The 26,183-nt window shown below is 51.4% G+C and overlaps 1 protein-coding gene across 11 annotated transcripts in view; it reads left to right on the top strand.

Annotated features, from left to right (window-relative positions):
• The window catches only part of BCL9 (BCL9 transcription coactivator), a 59,060-nt gene that overhangs the window by 23,633 nt on the left and 9,244 nt on the right, over positions 1-26,183 (top strand). For 4 of the 11 annotated variants that reach the window (XM_067001615.1, XM_048071669.2, XM_067001628.1 and 1 more), the window contains exons 2-8: positions 14,251-14,333; positions 17,360-17,666; positions 19,213-19,529; positions 20,424-20,613; positions 21,081-21,180; positions 21,628-23,857; positions 25,316-25,576. In XM_067001615.1, coding sequence (XP_066857716.1) covers positions 17,614-17,666; positions 19,213-19,529; positions 20,424-20,613; positions 21,081-21,180; positions 21,628-23,857; positions 25,316-25,576 — 3,151 coding nt within the window. In that variant the 5' untranslated portion in view covers positions 14,251-14,333; positions 17,360-17,613. Of the gene's footprint in view, positions 1-26; positions 174-335; positions 577-14,250; positions 14,334-17,359; positions 17,667-19,212; positions 19,530-20,423; positions 20,614-21,080; positions 21,181-21,627; positions 23,858-25,315; positions 25,577-26,183 lie in introns of those variants that run through there. The other 7 variants (XM_067001613.1, XM_048071668.2, XM_067001624.1 and 4 more) reach the window with 7 other exon arrangements.

The raw sequence follows: 26,183 nt of genomic DNA, 5'->3' as shown, positions 1-26,183 counted from the left end.
GAGCGGGGGGGGGCTGCGGTGGGCGGTACCACGCGCGCGGCGGGCAGGGGGGGAGGCGCCGGCGGACAATGGAGCCTGTGTGCGTCTGCGGGCGGGGGAAGGACCCGGCGGCGGCGGGGGGACACGGCGCGCCGCCCCCTCCCGCCCGCCGCTGAGCCCGCCCGCGGCCCCCGGTGAGTGAGGGGAGGCGGCGCGCGGCGGCACCCCCCCACCCCCCAACCGACCGCCCAACGGTCGCCCCCCCCCCCACCGTCCCCTCCTCAACCGCCGCCCGCCGAAAGTTTGAGCCGGGGCTGAGGGGGGCAGGGGGCTTTGTTGCGGCACGGGCACGGGGGGCGGCTCGGGGGGGCACGGGGAGCCCCTGTCCTCGGCTGCCCCGAGGGGCTGCGGGACGGGGGGGCGGCGCCGCTGAGCACGGCCCCTCGGGGTGCGCCGGGACAGGTGGGCGCACGGAAGCTGCGAGGCTCGGCTTCCGCACGGGGAGGGGAGAGAGCCCCGCTTCTCCGGCTGCCCGTCCCCAGAGCCGCCGCGATGGAGGGGACGGGGCGACGAGGCCTCTGGCGACCAGAAATTGGGGTACGGGAGGTCCCCTGGGAGGGCGGACAAAGCCCGACACGGGACACGGCGGGCTCAGATGCAGTCGTGGGTTGTTATTTGGGCATAAAGCACTGAGGTGGGATGGTTACGCGGTTAGAGGTTTAATAGTAAACAGAATGAGGAATCAGTCGGGAAACTGGCAGGCAGCGAGGTAACAAAGTATGAAATAATGAGCAACAGTGGGGAGCTGGTTGTGGAGCGTCTCAAAGCCTGCTGTTGTGAGAGGGAAGGTGCTAGACCTCGCTTGGGGTCTGAGATTGGCCTAGAGGTGACCGAGACCCTTGTCCTCGAGAGGAGCATCAGCTCCTGCAGCACTTGCCGTGGAAAGCAGCAGCTTCCCCTTGGCTGGGGCAGTTTCTCACCTCACCGGCTCGGGGCAGAGAAGAACAGAAGGCTGTGCCGAGCCAGGCTTGTCTCGCTCAGCCTTGCTGCGGGTGACTGTCGCTCTCCTGTCAAAACAGAGTTGGAGGAGGCGGGGGAGACAGCTCTTCCAGTTTTGAGGGGTTCCAGTAACGTTTTTGTTTTCCTCGTAAGTATTCCGTCCTGGATTTCTCCATGAAAAGCCCACACAGGCATCATAGGAGCCGTGAAGCATCCTTAAATGTATCGAGCTTTAAAAAGGGGGGGGAAAAAAAAAGCGAAGCATTTTTTTTTCCTGTTTTGTTGGAGGTTAATATTCAGTCAGCGATTGCTCAACGTATTACAAAAACAAGTATTGGGAAGCTAGGCAATGCACTACACGAAATCAAATAAAAAAATCCCAGGGAACAGAGGGAGAGAATTAACATACCTAAAGAGCTGTAGTCCTGTCTTTCTGTTTACCTCCCTCCCACTTCCCACTAGGGCCGTAACGCCTGATGCTGCTCGTGGGGCTGTCACGGTGTGGGACTGGTGAAGCTGAGCTGGGGCTGAGGGGCAGCAAGGGCTGGCAGGCGGTTGTGCCTTCACCCTGCGTGTGCCCGTATCCCACTGCAGGCCCATCGGCCGGCTGCTGGAAAGCGTGGGGGTAGCTTTGGTGAGGTACTGTGGCCATTTGGGACCGGTTGGGTGCTGGCTCTAGGGTTGGGTTGGGTTTGGTTTGGTTTTTAACAGCGATCTCCAAGCAGATTATTTTCAATGAATGTGTCCTTTTTTTTCTTACTCGGAGCACAAAAATGGCTCAGGGGCTCGTATTCTTTCCTTGTCTCCCTTGCTGGCTCCTCCTCAAACAACAAAAGAAAGGCAGCTTTCTTTTTTAAGTTGGAGTTAGCAGCGATGACAGTTTTGGGATTTGGGAATTTTCCCAGTAAGGTGGGTTTTTTGGTGGTTTTTTTTTTTTTTTCGGCGGGGGGCAGATTTTGTGGAGGAGGGGGTCTTGGGGTCTTCATCTCACTGCACTGTTGTGAACTCTTAACACCTTAATTGAAGGGGTGGAGATGCTGAACCACTAACAAAGACCTCCTTTATCCAAAATGTTAATCAATCATTGACGTTAAATAAGTGTGAACAAAACCAACTAAAAAAAAAACAACAACGAAACAAGTTTTTGTCTAAGTCCCCCTCCCATTCAGTTGCTCGTCTTTGGTCAGGTTAGCATTAGAAATTCTTCTGGGGATGTATTTTGTGTGTACATAGACGTATTTGGTTTTGGCAGCGTTTGGTAAAAGTTCTGCTGCTGACTTCCCAGGATACGTTTTTTTTTCCCAAGGCAGATTGTTCAGTTCATAGATGCAATAAAGATGTTTTGAGAGAAACTGTGATCCGCTGCGGAGCGAGGGAAGTAGTGAGAATATGACAATACTGTTGTAACCATCTCCTTGTGGGGTAGGGCTGTGCGTAAAGGGTGGGTTTTTTTTTGTTGTTTGTTTTTTTAGGTTTTTGTGGTTTCTGGGGAGGCGTGTTGCTTTCGGCTCTTGTGATCAGTTAATTTGTTTATCGGTCAACACAGTCTTCTAAGCGAGGCAAGACCCGAATTTCAATGTGGAAGAAAATAAATAGGTGTCTGTTCATACAACCAGAAACTTTGTAGATGTCTTCTGTATGTTATGGATACAAAGAGCACGGACTCTTTCTTCCCCACTCTTCCCTCTCTCTCTCCCTGCCTCCCCATCTTGCGTTTTCATCTTTGCAGTTCGTGCACTTGGATTGTTTTCAGTTAGGGTTAGCCCACAGCCAAAGAAACTACATTTGTCACTGAATATCCAAATATAGAAACTAAGGCAACTATAAGCCACACGGCTAAAATATTCATATGCGATGGCTTTTGTGAACAGTTTGTGTTCGAGGGGGATAAGGATGGACTAACCTTTGATCCACATTTCCTGGCGATTCAAAGACTTGCTGCTCTGTAATATGTTGAATTTACATCCCTATTTCTATAGGATTTTTTCTAGAGTTTTTTTTTTTTCCCCTCTCGAGTTCCTGACACACCATGTTGCCTTGCTAGCTGTGCGTGTGTCTTAGGAGTTCTGTTGGTCTTTAAAAATTCAGTGGAAGAAAAACAAAACCTGACCCCCTTATCTCTATCCCTAGGAGCAATTGACACTCAAGTGAGTATTGAAACTAATTCACATCCTAAATGTCAGCTGTGTTACCCAGCAGGGCTTGATCTCTCCTGCTTTCCAGAAGTTTACCAGCATTTCTTCAGAGCAAGGCAGGCAGCCTTCATAAAATCTTCCTATCTGGTTTGCATGGCCTTGGACTTCACAGAAATCTCCGTGCCTCAGTGAGGTCTGTGGTCTGTTTACATAGATATCAAGTCCTTTAACCCAGCGAGATTTGCTATGGGCTAGGATTTCCTGCTTACAAGCTCTGCTGGAGTCCCTCTGGTCTTCCTGCTGGCAAAACGAAGGTGTTAACTCAGGTTTTGAGAGCGTTTTGTGAATGGAAGGAGATCTCACTGCTGACGTTGTCTGAGCACTGCTGCGCCTACCGCATGTGAAATGGCTTTCCCCATACCTTTACTCCTCTGTCAGGTTTTTATGTCCCTGCTTTAATTGTCTTGGGGCTGGATCTCCGCTGTGGTAGGGACTGTGCGAGCACCGAACAGAGGGACCCTGCCCGTGATTAGGGCTTGCAGGTGGTCTTGACAAACTTGGGCAAAAAAGCCCGTCTGCAGGGAGATTTTGGAAGAGTTGCCCCTCAGACCACGCCATCTTACGAGCACCAGTTAACTCTGTAACAACAGCAAAACAGAAGGTGATGTTTTACTGCTTGCTCGATCCCAGTCTACTGGTCCGATGGTGACTTTAAAATGAGTGTTGCTGGTATTTTTGAAGAAACGGGGTTGCATCTTGTGGCTGTATCCTCAGCTGTAGGAGCTGCGATGCCTGCAAGTGTGCCTTTCTCTGGTGGAGCTGGCTTTCAGGCAGTCCTCAGCACATCCCCTTTTGGGCTCTGCACCAGCCCTCCCTTTGTGCTGGTGCTGCTGCCTGTGCAGCTGCATGCTGCAGTGGATCAAGGGACTGAGCTGGGTTATAAGTAGCCTGGCAAAAGAAAAGGTTATATTTAGCCTGGGTGGGTTTGCCAAACTCGTTCGCTGTTTGGCCACGCACGCGGTTGTACCGGCACATCAGACAGCGTGGTGCAGGGGTGGAAGTAAATATTGGTAGCAGCAGTCTTTTCAGCTGGCGTTGCTGCCAAAGGGAGTGCTCATCTAGCTGTACCTCTAAGAGTCTGCTAAAGTTGCTAAATGTTTTTTACACCTATTTGTTACAGCTTCCCTTGCCTGGGAACAGCTCCTTCGGTTTACCTTCTCCTTTTTGCCAACAGTGTTTCTCATCCCCGAACATGCGTGCGATGCACAAAAAGAGGAGCCCTCTTTAAGCAGCTTTAGCGGCGGCAAAAAGAGGAGCGTGCTTGTTGAGCTGTGGAAAAGTTTCTGCTTCTTCAGGACCGTCTGGTGATACAGAACATGCAGTGTCAACTGATGGCAGAATATTTAGCGTGGTTGCAATTAAGCAGTGAAACTCACGCTGTGAGAATCATCAGGAGCAAGGATTCAACAAGAGTTAAAAAGGATCAGATGTCTGCAGGAATATGAAGAATATCCAATTATCGTAATCAGCGATAGTAGAAATTTTGGAAGGAGTATTAAGCCCGTGGTCTAAACCTTGATTTTATTGTGCTCTAACAGATGTGCTTCTATGTTGGGGAAAGAGAGGGAGGGCGTAACTTGTGTCCGCGTCTTCTGCAAGGGTCTCGCGTGAACTTGCCTGGGACTGGAGTTTGGGATGTGCCATTAAACTGCCTGGGCTTCTGCCTCGATCCTGGTGACCTGTCCTGAAATCCGGTCTGAGATACTGAACCGTGGCTGTGGTGCAAAGCGAGCTGCTGCTGCCCGGGTCTGTTGGTGGGTTTTACTCCTGCTTCTGTGCGTTGTTACCTGCACCTCGGTGGTTGGATCTCAGCGATCTGGTTTTGATCTACTCTGACAACACTCGCTGAATTTATTTTAAAGGCTGTTACGAAATTGCAGTTTACTGTGTCTGAAGAATGAGCGTTATCTCTTTGGGGTAGCTGAACACGCTCCAAGATCCCTTTTTTTCAGGGAGACTTAAAAGCAGAGGTGAGCTTTTCCTTGTTTGCCCTCAGAGAAGGAGCTGGTGGAACAGGGAAGGGAGATGAAAAGTGGCACTGTACGGTGGGTTGTTTGTTTGTTTGCTTGTTTCTAAAGGCTTGGCAGAATCAATGAAATGCTTTTGAAGCAGGAGAATGGCAAGTATGCTTTACATGTGACATAATTTCTTTCAACAAAGCAGGGCTGAGAGGTGCCGGAGCGATGTCCTCTGAGAGTTCACTGAAAATTGGGTGCTGTAGCCTTGAAAACAATGCTGATTTTAAGTGCTCCTTAGTGGTACAGTCTGTGGCAAAAAGAGCGCGTGACATATGCAGTGGTCTAACTGCATCCAGGATCGGGGGAGAGCTTGCCTCTCTCAGTATTCAGGTCAGCGTGCTTGTGATTTGGGCACTGAGAGCACTTGAGCAGTTCCTCTGGGCTGGTCATCTCCGTGTGCACCTTCTGAACGGAGGGAGAGTGTGGGAACCTGCTCAGCCCGGGCAGCTGGGGCCCACGGGCTCTTCTCAAACCAGGTTAGGTTGGATCTGGCGGCGAATTTGGAAAGAGAACCTGGCTCTTAATGTGCCTGGGATCTATTGGCCAGGTCATGTTACTTATGCTCTACAAATCGCTTTAAATCCGCATGTCTACTTGCGTATGGTGCGTGAAGCAGTTTTTGCCACCTTTGTGGTATGTTTGGAGTAGAGCAAGACCCGAAGGACAATTCTGTTTTAGCGGCTCACTGCTATAGCAGTGGGTCTACGAGCAGCGGGCCCTTTTCCAGCTTGCTCAGCTGTGCTCTCTGTGTTTTTGCTAAACCGCCTTCCTCAGGTGCCTCGATAGCGCTGCTCCTGCGCCTATGAAACGGCAGTGGTTTATCTCCGTACCGATCTGGCACGCTGTTTGAGGATTGATTAGAAGCGGCGTATTTGCAGTGTAATTTAAGCCGTAGCTGTCAAAGTGGAGCGGCCACGGCTTCTGCAACTGGAGCTGTTGCAGCGGGGAGTTGAGGCCATCATCGTAGGTGCGTGCAGAGGAGCTCTTCTCCCAACTCGCGCTGGTGGGATTGAATTTTTCTGCAGCGTTTTATGTGTATGGATGAGAAGGGAGTAAAGAACTTCAGGCCGAAATGGCTTGACAGCTTGTTAGTGAGAAGACACTCGCTCCTGTCTCAGAAAAACCACCCTTAACCTTCTTGTAGTCGGGGATGGAAAGTTGAAACTGTCAGGCAAATAGCCACCATCCAGAAGAAACGCTTCTGAATGTTCCCGCGAAAGGTAGCTTTGATTTGACAGTTACGAGGCTTTGAAAACAGCGCTCTGTTTATACAGAGCGGTAAATAACTTGAAGTACTTTAGGCTTTGCTGTGCATGCCTGGCTAATGAGAAAAATATTAAACATGTACGTCTTGTGTAGAATGAGGGAGGATCCTGCAGCAGTTGGGGTTGCAGGCACTCGATGCTTTTATAAGATCACGTCAAAGCAGTAGAGGAGATAATAGGCCTGATTATGGAATTGCATAATTTCTTGTCAAAATAAGAATTTCCCATGCCATGTTGTGAGATCTTTTAGGTGACCTCACGTTATTTATCAAATGTCAGTTTTTCATCCCAGTGGCTTTGATATGATCATGTAGCATCCTGGAGCGCCGTGTACGCACAGTCTTTGCTTGCTAGAGGTCTTTGAAGTGATTTCCTCCTCAGAAGAGTCATTGCTCTGCTGACGATCCGACGTTTAGCAGCTAGGAAACCAGCTCGCAGACGCACAGCGCCAGGTCACCAAAGGCTGTGCTACCTGTAATGCGCCTATTGTGGGCACAGCGGCACAGAAGCAAGAGGCCGAGCACAGCCAGCAGTAAGCAACACGCAGGGGCTGTAGCATTTCTTCACTCTGCTGCCACAGGGACTCATGTTTTGTCCTGCCGACCTCCCAGGGTGGAGAGCCTGGTGTTAGAGAGCTGCGGGAGGGAGCAGGGCAGGGGGCAGCTGGTGGCGACGATCCTGGGTGAGAAGTGGCGCCGGCGGGCAGTGCCACGGGTGCTGACGCTTAGGGGAGCCGTGACAAGCTGCTCGTTTGGCTGAGAGAGAGGCGGGGTGCCTGTTCAGCGAGGGCTGGGCCGAGGAAGGTGTGGGGTTGCCTGCAGCAATTCTGACGGACACGGTGTGTGGTGCCCCCTTGCAGCGTGCTGCGGGGTTAGGGCTCGCCGTAGCACCGGGCTTTCCGTGGAGGAGGTCTGTCTGGTGCTGACCCGTCCTGGCCCTGTTGAGCTCACGAAAACTGACAAGATTGCAGCCTGGGGTGTTTTGCCTGAGGACTGTTTGATATCTTTCATTCTGGAAGCCTAGCGAGGGGATGCTGAAAGGAAAAGAGAAAGTGCTTCCTCCTTTTTTTCAGTTTTCCTCATGCTAAACTGATGGGTACCTTATTCCTCCCAAGTCTTCTACTTAAACAACATGGCGTTACTATATAGTGAAGAACAAACTGGTGTCTCTTCAGCCTTGTCTTCCTATCCATTGCATCCTGTTTGTTCCCCCCACCACCTCCACAGGTTAGTTTGTGAAGAATGAGCTACCGTGACAAGCTTTGTACAGGCTTCTTTTACCTATGGTGGTTGTTCATGCTGACGTCACTGTTTAAATTTTCAAAAAAATAAGCCCAGAGGAGTAAGAGAAAGGAGATTGCCTCTGGCCCTGAACGTGCTACCTGCTTCCCTAAAAAACAGATGAAATTCTGACAGGAGGCAAAGCTATGAAGGCAGCTGGTCGGAAGCTCTAGCGTTCTCCGCTGGACTCCTGCACGTAATGTTGACTGATGCTAGGTCTGTTAACTGCTAACACGATGTAGAAAGCCGCAGAAGCCTGTCATATATTAGGGAAATAATGTTAAAACATTCCTTGAGAAATCCCTGATTGCTAAAAGCTTTTGATCTTTGCCGGTGCTTACAGTAGTGGGAACTCTAGAGCAGACAGGCTGCTGCTAAGGTAAGTGACGCTCCGCAGAAAGTGCTAAAAACTCCGGCCGTGAAGTACACCGGCTGCTCCCGGTGTCCCTAACGTAGGGGGAGCCGAGCTGGCTCAGGGAGCTGTGCTGGAGGATGCTGAGGCCGAGCTGATGTTAGCGGGATGTCACAACACGGCGACGTGACAGCAGCCTGGCTGACCTGCAGCTGCAAATGCCCCTCGTGTTGGCGAAGCTGAATTGGTGTTAGCAACAGCAGGAATCGGTCAGCCTGTACAGAAGCAGGTAGTTGTAGCTTAGACGTTGGTATGTGTTTTTTTGCTGTGTTTTATTTCCCCAAAAACTGGCTTCTGGAACTGTGTCAGAATATGCCAGGCGACTGTTCTAGTCCCAGGTGTATCACGTAGTTCAGTTTTATACACAGTAGACGAGAAGTTGAAAGGGTCTCCAGGTGTCTGTGGACAACTTGAATCTGTTCATCAGTGTCCACAAGTGTCTGTCTCCTCCACTAATTTGTGCAAGGAGTTGTGGAAAGAGTTGTATGAAATCAGTAACTGTCTAGGAAAGGCGATCATCCTCTTTGTATTAATGACACACTGAAGCATTGTTAGGGCACCAAAAATAAAGTTTAATGGAAGCACAGTAGTCTTCCTGACATAAAGTGTTTGAAGTGTTACTAACAACTTTTAAAATTATGGTTACAAGTATAGTGGGCAACATGTCTATTGCAACAGATTATTTCAGAATTATTGTTGTAATACTCCAGCCAAGAAACTACTTAAACAGCCTTTACATCGTGGCTGCTGTTGGTTATCCTTGTGCTTGTCAGAAGGAGGAGGGAAGAGAACAGTCAGTAGAGATCACACTGCGTGAGGGCACGGGGCGGTTGTGTTGGGAATGTCATAAACTACTTTATTCTCTGAGCCCTTGGGTCTGCGTTGTCCTTTGTCAGTGATTGTTTTGACTGCGCTTTTTTAAGAGTGGAGAAGGAAAGGTAGGACTTGCCCAGAGAAGCTGTGGATGCCCCATCCCTGGAGGTGCTCAAGGCCAGGCTGGATGGGGCCTTGGGCAACCTGGTCTGGTGGGAGGTGTCCCTGCCCATGGCGGGGGGGGGGAACTGGGTGGGCTTTAAGGTCCCTTCCAACCCAAACCATCCTATGGTTCTGTGACTTCCTGTGGCTGTCCCTGTTTTGAATGGAGTTCAGGAGAGACTGGTTCTTGGAAAACGTCCATGTGTGCGGTGGTCAGAGTTAGGGGGGAAAAGTGTGGGAGGGAGAGTATCGGCGTTGTCTTACCCGAAGGATGTGGACACAGACACAGGCCCAGTGGAGTTGGGTTTGTGTGACCACAGACACCACGTTTGCATGGAGGTGGTTAGGTATGTTCTTGTAATTTCAAGGATGTTCCTCCCGTGGTCCTAAATTCTTGCATTAATCTGAGCTACTCAAAGGAACCTCTTTTCCTTGTAATGGCATAGTCTCTTGGTTGCATTTTCCATGTCAGTGCCGTAAATTTTCCATGTACATTAAGCGTGCTTATCTTTGCTCAGCCCCTTTCTCCGTGCATGGCGCTAGTTCTGGGCAGTAACCTGCCTGTGTTTCAGAGGTTAGTGGAGCGGTGGATGCACACCATGTGCACGAGGAAAGTTATTTCATCAGGCTCTTAGGGAAGTTGCAGTGAGCCTGGTGAAGAACATGTGTGTCCCACATTCATGTAGTGAAAGGAATTTAGGTGGCAAGTTTTGGATTCTTTTGACTGAGAGTTGCTTCCAGTAGAAGATTACCAGCAAAGTAGTAATGCTGTGGAGGCTTCTCTGACTTATGCATAAGGTGGAGTTTCTTGGCTTTGTGAAAGCGTGAGAACCTAGTGTACGCCATCTTTTTTATAGCCAAGACGTAAACATGTCAAAGTCTGTGCTGTTTCAGGGTAAGTGAGGGCCATCTAGAAATTGGTGGCTGGCTGTGAGTTGCTATCCGGTCAGCTTAGTATTAGCAAGCTGGCTCAGTGATTCTGAACTTCCTGAGTTAGAAGGGAGCCACAAGGACCATCGAGTCCAACTCCTGGCTCCACACAGAACCACCCCAAAATCAAACCCTGTGCCTGAGAGCACTGTCCAAACCCTTCTTGCACTCTGTCAGGCTTGGTGCTGTGACCAGTTCCCTGGGGAGCCTGTCCCAGTGCCCGACCACCCTCTGGGTGCAGAACCTTTCCCTAACACCCAGCCTGACCCTCCCCTGTCACAGCCCCATGCCAAGAAATTGATTTGTTGAGTCAGTGGGATTTGCAGCGTACCAGGGAATGACAGATCTTGCTAGTTTCCCCAAATCAGCAGCTGCTTTGGGGCAGAGTACAGTCCATGTGCCGTCAGAGGTGCCCAGGAGCAAGTAGCCACTGCCTTTCTGGCAGAAGGAGCACATGAGCACGGCAGCTGGAAGTCTTTGGAGCAATGATGGTGTAGTTTGATTAGAGGATGAGGTTTGCAAACACTGCTATGGAAAGAGCCAGGACAGTAGCTAGTCTGGCTACCTCCTGATTACTCGCTTGAACAGGCGGCGTTGTGCTGGGTCCGCATGATGTGTATTGATACTGTGCCTTCAGCCCTGGTGGCTCTTCGGGTGCCCAGTGTGTTTTCTGCCCGTGTTAAAGAAAAAGCACAGGGGGAGCAGGCAGGGGAACAACAGAAGTGTATTTGAACAACCAGCTAAAGCCTGTCCATGTCTGTACCATCAGGCACTGCTGCCTCCTTTGTGGCAGCACCAGTGAGCATGTGGCCACCTGGGTGGCTGAAGAATAATCCTATCTTTTCTAGAATTAGTTTTCAGCCTGGTCACGAGTGCTAATGGTGGCTGGAAGGGAAAGGCTTGGATGGCCTTAGGCTGATGGCTGTTGCTTTCCTGGGTCCAGCACGTGCTTGGCCTGCGGAAGGTAAGGCAGCATTTTGACAAACCCCTCTGAATGCCGGTGGGTTCACCACGAGCTGTGTTACAGGCACATGCTTTACGCTTTCCTGGGGAAGGATGAGAACAGCCTTTGCTAGGAGGTAGGGGGCAGATGTAAGGGTGTAGTTACAAGCCCCGAGTGGGGGCCGTAGCTAGAAACTGGGACTGGTTCAGGGGAATGAAGGTTGCCCCGTGTCCCCATCTCCTCCAGCGTCACGGGGAGATGTGCGTGGTGTTGGAATACTCACGTCAACGTACACAGTCGCTTACACATGATCTTAAAGGCCTCTGACTGCTCAATAAAAGCATTGAATAACACTTCCTGCGTCCTCCTTGTTTCCTGGTTGCACTCTTATCGATGAGGTGTGTGACCAAGCACCTTGTTAAACAGCCGCTTATTAAAAAGTAACGCGTGCTGCTCAGCCACAGGTGTGCAGCAAGGCAAAACTGGTCAGTTCTGCACAGGGCGAGCACCCGCGGTCGCTCCGCGGGTGCCACGGGTGCAGTGGGGTCACCCCCTGCCAGTGCAGCCGTTCTCCCTCATAAGTGGTCAAAGGAGGGTCGGGGGAATGGGACGGGCCCTTCCCAGCACAGTCGCATGGAGGGAGCGCGTTGGCTGATTCACCGCCTCCCCCCACCTCCCTGCTCACGCGGGGAGCCCACTGGTGCCCATGTGCTTCCTGCTGCAGGCGGCTCGCGCAGCTCCTGCTGCCGGCACCATCGGGCTCCGACCCTCCTGCAGCTGCTGCTCGGCGTCTTAGTCCACCCGCTCTCTCCTCTCCTTCCCACCCTGCTGCCAATTCAGGGTGCCGGCTCGCTTTGCCTTCGGAGTCACCGCGTGTTGTCTGTAGCAGCAGATCTCTAGCCTTTTTTCTTTTTCCTTGCTGATTTTGGGCTCTCGCCGCCCTCGGTCCGGCACAGACTGACAGTCTCAGAAAGGCCGTGGGGAAAAAAAAAGAAGCGTGCTCTTTCTTGTACACTGAGAAAGAGGTTTCTTGCCTTTAATGCTTCGTGTCACAGTAAGGCCATAAGTTGGATACTTTTATCTACTTGGTATGCCTTCATTTCATCTCTCCACATTCTCCTCCTCAAAGCGGGAGAGAAGGCTGAAGCCAGTCAGTGCTAACTACGGCTGCTCCCGCTGAAGCAGCCCTAACGCTGCACGCCTCCAAGTACCCGGCCACTCATCACTACCAAGCAGTGTGAGAGCTGCTTCTGCGGTGCAAGGGCACGGAGAGGGAATAAGCTAGCTTGGGTGGGCTTTTTTATTTATTTTTTGGACCTGTTTGCATCACAGTAACAGGGTGGCTAGTTCATAGAAGATGGCTCGTGCGCAAGTTGCCACCAGCTAAGCTCAGCTGAGCGTGTATTGTTAGTTGCCCTGGGGTAGCTGCTTGCGTGCTGCAGGCTACGACTGTGGGGAGCAGTAAAGATGGAAAAGCATTGTGATAACTGCGTCTGGGCCACCACAGCAGTGCCTCGTGTCTGGTGGTGTCCCTCTCGTGGTCCTGGCCCGTGGTTTATAAGGCCGTCTTTCTCCGGTGCTTTGCCGGGTTGAACCCGACCGTTCCCTCTGATGGGTTCTCCCCACCGCGGTGCGTGCTGGTGTTGGTGTTTGCCCTCCCAAGGGAACAGGCGGGTCTTGTCGCTGCCCTGGCAGAGGCGCGTCAGGCTTGGCACCGGCATGGCATGGCTGGTGTCGTTTCGGTGGGTGGGGTGGGGGAAAGGGGAGAGGAGCTTCAGCTGGGTAATTGGGTGCAGGGCTGATGGTGCCGCTGCGGGAGGTTGCGCTGGCTGAAGCAGCTTGTTGCGATGGGTGTTTGTTCCAGCTCCTGTCTGCAGGTGTGACCTGCCTAGATAAGGACGGTCTATCACGGTGATGATTTCATTGTTTGATTTGGCTGGATTGGGTGGAGAATGTAGCTCCATTGTTTGGGCCTGGCTTTGTAGTTTGGTTTTGTTGAGGTGGATTACATGGTGAGGTATTGCCCCACTGTTAAGGTGAAGCTGCAGGAGATAACAGTTGGAGAATGTCGGAGGGAAGAGAATACGCAGAGGGTTTCACAACACGTAACTAATCGAGCCTCACAGCAGCTCCTGCGTCCCTGCTGGAGGCATCTGGTCAGCAGCAGGCACGGAGGCTGCACGGAAAGCCCCTGGCAGCGCTTTGGGAGTGCACTCACTTGAACCGCGGGGCTGTCCTCGCAGTGTAAACAGCTGAGTGCTCGGGGACCGCGCCGGCCCCGACAGCCCGGGTGCTGTGTGGGCTCTTGCTGCTCTCACGGCCTCGCCAGTTTTCAGAGTGGGTGAGGTAGAAGAAGCTGGCAGGTAGCTGCTCTTTCTCTCCTGACCTCAGATTTACCACTGAGCTGTGCCTCAGAGTCTGCGTTTCCTGATATTGCTAAGTTTTCAGGTACCTGTGTCTTTCCTTAAGATGTGACCGTAAGTTTTTGATGCAGGGTTGTCTCCATTACTTAAAGTGGGGCTGATCCACTCATGGGCTACAAACTATTTTGGCCTTACAGGGAACAACCGTAGGCCAAGGGATCCTACGCACTGCTGCAGCTCTCTCGTGAGCAAGCTTGCAGGATGTCTTACACAGCAAGGTTTGCAGTTGGATTCCTTTCTCTCTGTAGCGTAGCACAGTGACGTGCAGTAGGGGCTGACAGAACAGCAAGGAGCGCGTCTTCCTTCCAAAACCTGCCTGGTTTTCCCCTAGATGCGACTGAGCAATTGCCTGGCTTTACCTGACGCTTGATGTTTTTATTTATAGCTTGTCTGGCTGTGGAGGAGGTTGTGTGTGTGGAGCACAGGGGTTTGGCAGATGTTGCTGGGCTCACAGCGAGGGGAAGGTGAGCCTTTGAAGAGGCATGGGCGCAGGGAAGGGGAGGTTGCTCGTGTGAGCTTTGTGCCAGCTTCTCGGAGCACAGATGAGCTCATGGGAATCCAGCAAGCTCAAATGTGGGAGTGCTAAAGCAGGTCTGAGCTACTTCCCCTCCGCACCTCCTCGCGCTGCCGACATCTTCAGACTGTTCCGGCCTGATGCTGGCGTTTTTGCTGCTGCTGAACCTTGCCAGCCTAGGCAGAGGCTCCCTCCTGCCAGTGGTTCAGAGCAAATTATGACTTCTCTGCTCGCTCCTGGGGCTAGGAAGGAGGGGCGGCAGCTGGCTGGGCTGTGTGTTCCTGCTGCTGAAGCTCTGCCTCTCTCCTTTTTTTCAGGTGATCATTGCTTGTGAGAGGAGTGGTTCGCACCTCATGGCCTCCGCAATGAGTACTGCTGTGTCGTGACGCCAGGGGTCCCGGTAAGCGACTTGACGAAAAGGGGAGGGCCTGTGATGTCTCCACTGATGTGGGTCCATCTCTCTTGTCTCTGAAACCGATGTTTAAAGCCATCCTGTGCCATCCAAATTGTGAACCGCCACCAGGTTGGGTGAGGCTACTTTTCACCTGTTCTCACCTCCTCCTTTGAGCTTGCAGTGGCACTGATGTGGTTGCATCATCAACCAGATCAAGGGGACTGATCCGGCTGAACAGAGATTTCTCCTGTTTTCCTTGGGTTGGTTCCCGCTTGGATCTTCCCCTGATCTGGTCAGGAGAGGGATGGTGAGAATGAGCAGATTGTTGAACCACCCCTCTTCCTTGCAGCCTGTGCCTGGCGTACCATAAAGCAACCCTGAAAACACAGCCCCAGAGTCAGCTTGCTGAAATGCTTTGGAAAGTGGCTTGACCATTCGCCGTCAACGAACCTTCCTCTAATTTTAACTCAATGATAAGGGCTTTGCTATGGCAGGCAGGCTCCAGCTGCAAAAATACATTTCTCTGGAGATTTTCCATTATTGAACCCTAGATTTCCAGACAGACATATGTTAGGAGTGCATTTAGAAAAATCATGAGGCATCCCATTTCACATTATAAAAGATAGTATGTTCCCAGCGTGCAGAAATGAGAGAAGCAGAGGAAGGTGAGTTGCTGTTCTTCCAATATATCCAATGAATATATTGATGTATCCTTTATAGCTCTCTCTGTTAAGAAGAAATTTAAACTGAGATTGGAAAACACAGTTCCCTTGCAGAACGTATCAATTCCAGTAGCTGGAAGATACGTGTATTTATAGCATAAAATGCATGGTTAAAAATGCAGGTTAATTCGTCCTGTGAAGTGCTTCAAAGTTTGGTGCTGTCGGAAGTCCCATGCGGAGGGTGTGATCTTGATTCTGTTCCTTGTGTTTTCCCATGGAACCGTGCAGGACTGGGTGTCTGAGAAAATTCTCATCTTGTAATTTATGAAAGGTAGCATCATAAAGCATAAATAGCAAAAGTAGAAAAGCAGAGGAAGAAACAGCTAGAATACTGGAGTCCGTCACACAGGTGCCCACGCAGTGCTTTTAGCACTGAGCTCCACTCCTTTTAATGCTATTGTTCCTGTTCTCTGTTACCTGAAATTCACTCTATTTTCAGTCACGCCTTCACCTGAAGCGAGGATTCTCTAGTCTCCCTGAGTTACACTGACTTCTACTGATGCATGAATCTATTTTGAAAAGTGTTATTATTCAGTGCAGTCGATAATGTTACAGTTTTGTTTTCAAAACAGGCGCAGGAGCTGAATTTGCATGGAATGTTGGTACAATTTAGATGTTTAGGAAGATGTTCTTTTTTGTCCTCAGTGTGTCTGTGCAGCACCAGCTCCAATTACAGCCTGATAGTGGTAACAATAGTAACTCAACATTGTTCTCCGAATCAATGGGATAACCAGCTTATAGCTCCAGAGAGACGTAGACGTAGGGATCCTGTGGAGCGTGTGGCTCGGACTGGGGTTCACCTGATTGTGCCGAGTAAGAGGCAGGACAAATGAGGCTGTTACTGCAGAAACATTCCCCACATTAATGGGGTTGTGCGGCGCAGTGGAGGTGAGAATATGGAGCAGGATATTCCTCTGGCTTGTCGAGGAGGTGATGTTTTGGAGGCGGTGTTTTTCATAGAAGGACTACAGAGGAAGGACTGTGGGGTGCTGTCCTGTCAAGTACAGCGATGCAAAGTCACTAAGATTTATAACGGCACCACAACCTCACAATGAGATCATTTTGGGGAACCAGAGAACCAGCTGCTCGATAATGCAGGTTGCTGATAACTCTCCTTGGCCAGAGGTGGTCATAAAGTACACGAGTTTCTTAGTCCTCTGGTGTCAACGCATAAGCAAAGCAATTTTTCCTTTTTAAAAACAATTCAAACAGTAGTCTATCCATAATATTCAAGGCACTACCAGTCTGAGGAGATTTATTTTGTTTCATTTGATACACACAGGAAGAAACCGCTTCTTCGGTGCTGAGAAGGAATACCAGGAATATTTACATTTGAATAATATTTAACTAGCATTGCTTAATACATTAACAATAAATCTTGGTTAGATTCTAAATTAAGTGGATTTGCATCTGAGTAGATGAGATGAGCAGAAGAGATTCTGTTGAAACATAAACAAGACAGAAATTTGTTCCAAAATAATTTAGCCCAAAGGACATAAACAGTAATGTTCAATAGTTTCTTCCTCCAGAAAGTTTTAAGTGTCGTGTTGCTTGCATCACGCATATTTGTTTATTAGCAAGAAGCTGAAAAAAATGCTTATTTTGTTGTGTGTGGTTTTTTATTATTCTTATTTTTTTAAGGTCTTGATAGTTTGTACAGTGTTGCTGAGCAAATTTAGAGGGGCAGCTCTCTAGCGATCTCTTGGCCTTTCTAATAGAAATAATGACTGACTAACCTCTCTGGTATTTACAGAGTAATCACAGCATAGCTGGTTGCTTACAGGTGGTCAGGAAGGCATTTTATTTTATTTTCCTCCCTCTGTGCAACTCTTAGCACACATCAATGAACTTATGTCTGGTTATATTGGACCAAGGAGACAGAAAAGATTTGAGCAGAGTTTATGTTCTTAAGAAATATCAGATTATGGCCGTTCACGGGGGAATTCTGGATAGCTAAGTCATGTTGGGGATTTGTCATTTTGGCTTCCTGCTGACTTGCTGTGAGGTGTCTTCAAGCTGAGCACAGATACGGAATCAAAGCGTCCAGGTATGAGAAGCTTCCCCGCTTTGTTGACTCCGGCGTGATTTGCTGTGGCTGAAGGGAAGCTTGGCCTCGCCGCCTGTAAACCGAGCGGCCAGCCGGGGCTGCCTCCGCTTGGAAATACGCAGCTGTGCTGAGCCATCTGAGAGCTCTTCTCCTGCGTCTTCGCGGTGACGGGAAAGTACTGCCATGTGCTGCTTCGCAGACGCGTCTGCTCGGAGAGTTCCTCACCAGATTTCTCTTCTCTTCTTGTGGGCTGGTTTTAACAGTGTGCCCTGGAGATGCGAGACTTCCCCTGGGCAGCAGGAGGCACGCGTCTAGAGAATGCTGGAGCTGCAGGAGGGAAGCGCCCCGTGCAAAACCAGAGAGGAGCGAAGAGAAAAAAGGCAAGCAGACAGACAGCGCTGAGAGAAGCGGGTGGCAGAAAGTGCTTCAGAGCTGCCTCTGGTGGCACAGTCCCCAGAGGAACTTGACGAGAGCCCATCTGCCTGCGTGTGAGACTGTGAGCTCAGGATTTCTGTCAATGCATTCCAGTAACCCCAAAGTGAGGAACTCCCCGTCAGGCAACACACAGAGGTAAGGAAAAGAGCCAGCAGCTCATGATGCTGTCCCTGCTCTGCTGCGGTGTGAGCCGAGGACTGGTGCATGCGACTTACTGGCCTTCCTCTGTGCTCCTGTCGGGTGTGCTGGGTACCTGGGTGCTGACTGCACGGTGTGGATGGGCCCCCACGTTCGTTAGGTTCGGGGTGAGCTGAAAGAGCTCTTAACCTGTGGGGTTTGGCCTCTCCATTCCTCCTGCCCTCCTCCCTTCCACCAGGTCTCTAAATAGGTTGGAGGAGAGCGAACGTGCTGTTTCTATCTGTTTGTGCTCTTCCCCCACCCCCCTTCTAATTATCTGTTTCCCCGAGGGGTAGTTGGGCAGCAGAAGGTCTCTGTCTGTGCTTCCACGCAAAATGCTTCCTTCTCACTGTGTGCCTAAACAGCCTGGAGAACTGATCAGCCGTGCCCTGAGGTCCTCCGGATCATTCACCTGCCAGTGCAGCGGGGCAGCATCTCTCCTCCGCTAATTTGGGAGGGGAAAAATCTGGAAGTGAAAAGCGTCCGGGGACTCTCAGTGGTCTGACTGACAGCGTTCTCCGGTTCGATTATTTACTCCTAGAGGTCACCAGGAGCTAGGAGTGACTCAGAGGGAATGCCTCTGACTCAGGTGCCTGTCCAAAGGAGGAGCTGGCACGCGCCAGTCCCACAGTGAGGATGCTAGCAAGCACTGCCTGGTGGAAGAAGTGGTGGTGATGGGAAAACAAAATGCAGAAGATCCGGTAGCAACGGAGTAACTGGATGCTGAGAAGGAAAGGATGGCTGATGTGTGTGTAAAACCCAGGGGAGCAAAATATTTTTAGGATGCAATCGGCTGAATGGAGGAGGGGAGGAAAGGATTTTGCATTTCCTTTGGCAAACGAAAGAAGTTTCATCTGCCCCATTTTGCAGGAGTGTGCAGGGAGATGGTATCCTTCTCTTTCCTTATTCAGAGGCAGGTTGTAGCTGGTTTAATTGTTTTCACGGTCAGAGGTTTGTGTTTTCCTGGCAGCTCGCCCCAACGTATGATGAATGCTGCAGTAATGCTGGGTTTTCCTTGTGCTCCCTGTAGAACTGGATAGGGAGGTGCAGGGGGGGTCTGCTCAGATGGGAGCTGCGCTGTATAATTTGGGTCCGGGAGAGTGGTGAGGTGAACTTTATTGCGCTGCGTCTGTTTACTCTGAGCTGGTCTTGGTGTGAGGCGCTTCTCTGTGCACATAGAAACCGTTGTCTTTATTGACAGAAGCTCCAGAGGTAGGTCCTCATGTGACAGCAGTTCCTGGGATCTGGCAGGTCTGTAGCCTGCCCTAGTGCCTTCTTGAGCAATGAGATCCCATCTTGGATAATAACCCTTTCAGGGCACGTTCAGAAAAGCACCTGGATGACTCTAAGCTTGCAGGCATTTCTTATTTGTCAGCAATTGTCTTAGCTTGCAAAGGTGGCACTGGTTGTTTCTGCTTTCTCTTCCCACAGGGTTGAATGAATCTGTGAAGTGATTTGTCACTTTCTTGTCTGTCTTTTTTTTCCCCCTCCCTTCTGTCCCCAGTAGCCCCAAATCAAAGCAGGAGGTGATGGTCCGTCCCCCTACAGTGATGTCCCCGTCTGGCAACCCCCAGCTGGATTCCAAATTTTCCAACCAGGGCAAACAAGGGGGCTCCACCAGCCAATCCCAGCCCTCTCCCTGTGACCCCAAAAGTGGAGGTCACCCCCCCAAAGTGCTCCCTGGCCCAGGTGGGAGCATGGGGCTAAAGAATGGGGCCGGAAATGGTGCCAAGGGGAAGGGGAAGAGAGAGAGAAGCATTTCGGCAGACTCCTTTGAACAGAGGGAAGCCGGGACTCCTAATGACGACCCTGAAATCAAAGGTACGTTTGCTAGGGTACGTACACAAATGCAGGCAATTAGCAGGTGTCCTCTGTGGGATGGAGAAGTGCTAGGCAAGCGTTAGCGAAACATTTCTTTGCCTGTGGTTCTCTAAGTTCCAGCCAGCAATGTCTAAGGGTCTTGAGAGCAAGCAAAGAGGGGAGGTTGTCGTAGCTGGCATCGGTAAACGTGTCTCTTCTCGTCATGTTGAGTTGAACTGCAGGCCTGACTCTGGTGGGAAAGTTCCTTTGTAACTCTGAAACTCCCCCGGAGGATTTGAAAGTACAAATGCAACCTGTTGGTTTCCTTCTGGCCTTTGGCCTTTCAGGAACTGCTCTGTTGTAACTGGGGTTTTGAACAATACGCAAGCCTGTTTTGTCAACACAGATACATAACGCGGAGCACCCTGGCTGGTAACACAAGGCAGAGAGTTGGGATTTCTGGGTTCTGTTCCTGGCTCCCATATTTCCCTTGTGAGGCAGCGCGAATACAGATGAGGTGGGCAGTCGTCCGTCTTTGCCCATTTGCTAGGTCTCCTGCCTAAGGTGGCTGAAGAGGAAGGAGAAAAAGTTGGGTTTGGCACAGTGTGTTCTCCTTAGATGCAGACACTTGTATATTTGGACGTTTCCGTTGTGTAGATTTCCTGCTATTCTGTGTGGCTGTTAAAGAATGCAAAGGGATCGGCTCTGGGAGCTGCCACTTGTCTCCAAATGGGACAAGCTGAGCTTTCTGCCAGCCTGGTGGTGTAACAGAAGAATCGCCTTTAGTAGTGCGTGAGGGAGAAGCGGGAATGTTAGAGGAAGAAAATCTGTCTGTTTCCAGATAATGAACCAGGAATGGTTTCCAAAGAGCTCCCAAGATAGTGATTCCCCTCTTTTCCTCTTTTACCGTTCCAGACTGCAATTCTGCCGATCATGTGAAGTCCCAGGATTCTCAGCACACACCACACTCCATGACTCCTTCAAATGCTTCAGCCCCAAGGTCTTCCACACCTTCCCATGGCCTGACTGCTACTTTGGAGCCAGCAAGTGGGCAGAAGACTCCATCCAAAGTGGTTTACGTCTTTTCTACTGAGATGGCCAACAAGTAGGTAGATGCTTGAATGCCTTCAGGAGGCGAGGCTTAGATTTGTGTTCCCTTTTTATGAAACTCTCATGTGCCCTTTCTCCATCCACGGCGTTTTTGTAGCAAAAAGGCATTGTTAAGTGTTTTGGAGATGCCAAAAGAGATGGAGCAGGGAATATCACTGCCTCTTGCCCTCTGAAAAGTGATTATTTAGTCCTCCGAGGGGCAGTTTTGGCAAATGCTGATAAGATACTGGTTTGCAATCCATGCAGTGAGTACAGCTGGGGTGACTTAAACCAAGATGTGACCCCTAAATGCCGATGAGTTTGTAGATGTGAGCATTTTTCTCTTGCTGCTCATGTGGAATCAAATACGTGTGGTTGAGTCTTTCTCCCTTCTGCCAGCTGAAGGATAGAAGGGAGGATGGTTAGGAAAACTTGATTCTTAGCTTCAACTGGATGTGTGCGTCTGTCTGTCTGTCTTTGCAGGGCTGCAGAAGCTGTGCTGAAGGGACAGGTGGAAACCATCGTGTCCTTTCATATCCAGAACATCTCAAACAGCAAGGCGGAACGAAACACTGTACCCTTGGTAGGGAGTTACCTGCATGTGGGTGGGAAGGGAAATGGTAAATGTGCTTGTGCGTGTGTGATTCAGAGAGAGGGTTGGTTGTTTATGCTCTGGAATAAATTGTAGGATGGAAAAGAGAGGGACAGCTGTTGTCCTACCCTTCTGCAAATAAATGTCTTGGATTATCCAAAGAGGAGTTTGAGTCTCGCAGTATTTGGGTGGTGTATTTCCAACCCATTGCTCATGCAGAGCCTGCACAGAAGCAAGGGGTACCTGCTGTAATGCTTGAGCAATTGATCCAATCTCTCTCTTCTGGCCAAGATGTCGCTCCGTAAAGACTGTGTGGAAGCTACCCTTCCTTGCAAAGCGTGGGCTGGTGGGGCTGAGACAGGGCGTTTCATTGGCACCTCTGCTTGTGTGGCACAGCTGTAAGAAGAGCGAGTGACGGCCTGTGGCTTTCTCTTTCAGAACCCCCAGATCACTGCACTTCGGACTGAACCCAAGCCCCTGCCGCAGCCGCAGCCCCCTGCCGCCCAGGACCAGAACCCTCCCCAGAACGCCAAAATGCAGCCGACTCCACCCGTGTCAGCACCAGTGTCCAAACCCACTGGTCCCCCGTGTCCCATAGATCAGGACAGTCCCAGCGTGGAAAGCAAAGTGATGTCGGTGGGCAGCCCCGCCAACTCCACCCCGTTGCAGACGGAAGGATTTGGGCAGAGTTCGACCCCCAATAACCGAGCAGTGAGCCCAGTTTCCCAAGGTAGCAATAGCTCCGCTGCAGACCCCAAAGGTCCTCCCCAGCCGGTGTCTGGGGGGGACCCGTCCAGTCTGGGCGAGAATCCGGATGGGCTGTCGCAGGAGCAGCTGGAACACCGGGAGCGCTCGTTGCAGACCCTGAGAGACATTCAGCGCATGCTCTTCCCTGACGAGAAGGAGTTTGCGGGAGGGCAGAGCGGGGGGCCGCCCCCAAACTCTGGGGTGCTGGATGGTCCCCAAAAGAAACCTGAAGGGCCGATACAGGCCATGATGGCTCAATCCCAAAGTTTAGGCAAAGGGTCAGGGTCTCGGACAGATGGAGGGGCTCCGTTTGGCCCTCAAGGACACAGGGACATGCCCTTTTCCCCAGATGAAATGGGGCCACCACCAATGAACTCCCAGTCGGGACCCATCGGCCCCGACCACCTGGACCACATGACTCCCGAGCAGGTGGCCTGGCTCAAGCTGCAGCAGGAGTTTTACGAGGAGAAGAGAAGGAAGCAAGAGCAGGTGGTCGTGCAGCAGTGTTCCCTGCAGGACATGATGGTCCACCAGCACGGGCCTCGCGGCGTCGTGCGAGGCCCTCCCCCCCCCTACCAGATGACCCCAGGGGAAGGCTGGGGACCCGGGGGTCCCGAGCCCTTCCCCGAGGGCATGAACATGTCCCACTCTCTGCCCCCCAGGGGCATGGCCCCTCATCCCAACATGCCCGGGAGCCAGATGCGCCTGCCCGGTTTCGCGGGAATGATGAACCCTGACATGGAGGGCCCCAACGTCCCGAATCCCGCCTCCCGGCCGGGGCTTTCAGGGGTCAGTTGGCCAGACGACGTGCCAAAAATCCCAGACGGCCGCAACTTCCCTCCCGGCCAGGGCGTCTTCAGCGGCCCCGGCCGAGGGGAGCGGTTCCCCAACCCGCAGGGCCTGCCCGAAGAGATCTATCAGCAGCAGCTGGCCGAGAAGCAGATGGGCCTCCCCCCGGGCCTCAACATGGAGGGCATCAGGCCCGGCATGGAGATCAACAGAATGATTCCCTCCCAGAGACACATGGAGCCTGGGAATAACCCCATCTTCCCGCGCATGCCAGTGGAAGGGCCGATGAGCCCCTCCCGGGGGGACTTCCCCAAAGGAATACCCCCCCAGATGGGCTCCAGCAGGGAGCTGGAGTTTGGGATGGGCCCTGGCAGCATGAAGGGGGACATGGGCATGAATGTCAGCATGGGCTCCAACCCACCCCTGGTACCTCAGAAGCTGAGGGAGGCGGGAGTCGGGCCGGAAGAGATGATGAAGCTGCGGCCCGGCGTCTCGGAGATGCTCTCCTCCCAGCAGAAGATGGTGCCGTTGCCGTTCGGGGAGCACCCGCAGCAGGAGTATGGCATGGGTCCCAGGCCTTTCCTTCCCATGTCTCAGGGCCCAGGAGTTGGCCTCCGAAATCTCAGAGAACAGATGGGGCCTGACCAAAGGACTAACAACCGGCTCAGCCACATGCCGCCACTACCTCTCAACCCCACCAGTAACCCTAATAGCCTCAACACTGCTCCCCCCGCACAGCGCAGCCTGGGCCGCAAGCCCCTGGATATCTCCGCAGCCGGTCAGGTGCATTCTCCAGGGATCAACCCCCTGAAGTCTCCCACCATGCGCCAGGTCCAGTCTCCCATGATGGGGTCTCCCTCGGGGAACCTCAAGTCCCCCCAGACGCCCTCCCAGCTGGCAGGAATGCTCGCGGGCCCCACTGCCGCAGCTGCTGCTGCCTCCATTAAATCCCCCCCGGTCTTGGGGTCTGCTGCTGCTTCTCCTGTCCACCTCAAGTCTCCGTCTCTCCCCGCACCTTCTCCGGGATGGACTTCGTCTCCAAAGCCTCCTTTGCAGAGCCCCGGGATTCCCCCGAACCACAAGGCGTCTCTCACCATGTCTTCTCCGGCCATGCTGGGGAACGTGGAGTCGGGTGAGTGCCCCCTCCTCGTCCCAACTCCATCTTGTGCCATAGCTCCTGGGGGTGAGGGCTGGTGGCTGGGAGGACAACGAAGTGACAGGGTGGGGTCTGGAGGTGCGAAAGGATGTCTGGTGTTGGGGGGAGAAGACTGTCCTCTGAGCGGTTTTTGGCTGTTGTGCCCCTACCTCCTGATGGTTGTGGCTTTGCAGAGAAGTTTCTGCTTGTGGTATGAAAATGCTTCAGAATAAAAAGTTCCTACAAAGGCGTGCTGAGCGTAGGGGCCAGCCGCGTGTCCAGGTGTGGTTAGAGCTTTCCAGGTGTCCCAGCGCAGATGAGGAGATGTGCTAACGTTTGTTTGGACTTTGACCGCTTTGGACAGAGCTGAGCAGCGAGCGGGCGCTGTATGATCCCCGTTTGGTAGAAAACCAGGGAGATTCGGGCTCTGGCCCAGGTCCTTGGCACAGAGGTCTGAGAACATGCTCCTGAACAGCTCGGGACTGTTCACTGTGTGCCTCTCCCCTCTTTTCCCTCTCCCCGCAGCCAGGCTCCGAGTGCAGGAGCTTTCCGGCCTGGGGAAACCTCTGAGCCGGGTTTGCCCAGGTTGCCCTCTAGTGCTGCTGCTGGTAACAGGCAGCGCTGCAGGGACAGGGCCGTGCCTGCTGAGAGCAGGGGAATCCCAGCAGTGGTGCCGCAGGGAGGCCGACCCCGTGCAGCACTGAGCAGGGTTACTGGCCGGGCTCTGCCAGCAGATCGGTGTTTTTTCTTCAAATGTGGCGTGGAGATCGTTGCTGAAGGACAAAGGAGGCTGGAGGTGCAGTTATCTCTAGTCTGGGTAGAGCGAAGGATTACGGTAAGCTAAGAGGTGCAGAGAATTCTTCTTTAACTGGATCAAGCAGTAAATATGTAAATGTAAAAGCAGAAATGAAATTAAAACAAGGAGTTTTGCTTGTAGCTGCTGGCGCAGCTTGTCAGAAATCTGCCCACATGTCTCAGCGTACTGTCTGCTCCAGCTTTTCATCGCACTGCACATGTCTTTTGTGTTCGCTTGGTGCTGCTTAAAGAAAAAGGGAAAGGAGTTGCAGTTGACATCTGGTGGGCGCAGGATCAATTAACTGACTGTGTATTTATTTCGATTTTTATGGCTAGACATGGTATACATGTTTGTCTTTGGTGCATGGAAGTTGAACTGTAGGATTTTCAGACTTACCTGATGGTGGTTCTTGTAGATTTGTACAGGCTCCTGAGGGTTCCAGGAGAAGTGCAGAATCCAGGATAACAAATGTTAACAATCTTGACCGATAGGCTTATTTTTCTGGTTACTTTTCACAGCATTGACTGTATTAGTCAGATGGTCCCTTGTAATAAAAGGGTTTTTAAGGTTTTGAGATCCCCTACGAGAAGAGGGTGTGATTTAAGGAAAAAACGGTGAAAAAAATAAATAAATTCTCTTTTTTTTTTTGCCCCTCTAAGGTGGTCCACCTCCTTCCACAGTCAGCCAGTCTGCTCCTGTGACTCTCCCTGGAAATCTTCCCTCTAGCAGTCCTTACACAATGCCTCCGGAGCCAACCCTCTCCCAAAACCCTCTCTCCATCATGATGTCCAGGATGTCCAAATTTGCCATGCCCAGCTCAACACCGCTCTATCATGATGCCATCAAAACTGTGGCCAGCTCAGATGATGACTCCCCTCCGGCACGCTCCCCAAATTTGCCACCTATGAATAGTGTACCAGGTAAGAAACTCAGGGAAATGTAAGCCCAAGCTGTCGGGCAGTACAGTGAGAGTGACTTGTATGGAAGCTTCCTCAGATGAAGGTGATGAGAGGGGAAACCTTAAAGGATATATAGTCATGGGTTGTTTTATGTATGTGAGAGATTACCACTCTTATTCCACATGTGGGATAACTTGTGTGAGTGAAGGCTGTTTATGGGGATAATTGTCAGACCTACAATGTGTTACCCAGAGGAAGAATGCTTTCATTCTTCCCTTGTCTTCAGACAGTGCCATAGAAGCATCACAAGGTTTCTTTTTTTTTTTTTTTTGACACTGAATCGTCTGGTCTTTTCTTCTCCACTATTTTTGTGCGTTGCCTTTGTTACAGAAGAAGGTTAGCAGACTTTCTCAAAATGTACATTTTCTGGTAAAGGGAGTGTGTAAAGGCAGGTGACCTCAGCTGGGATTGAGGCAAACTGTCCTGGTCCCTACCTCAGAAAGCGGGGGGAAAGGCAAAATAAAATGCTGTTCTTTAGGACTCTCTCACAGAAGAGCCTGCTCATATGATAAATACGATTTCTGCTGACGGTTTAACGTTGATGGCTACACACGTATGTAATAAAAAA

The sequence above is a fragment of the Anser cygnoides genome, chromosome 1, assembly GCF_040182565.1.
Source record: "Anser cygnoides isolate HZ-2024a breed goose chromosome 1, Taihu_goose_T2T_genome, whole genome shotgun sequence".
NCBI classification, from domain to species: domain Eukaryota; kingdom Metazoa; phylum Chordata; class Aves; order Anseriformes; family Anatidae; genus Anser; species Anser cygnoides.
This window is presented reverse-complemented; position numbering and strand designations above follow the sequence as displayed.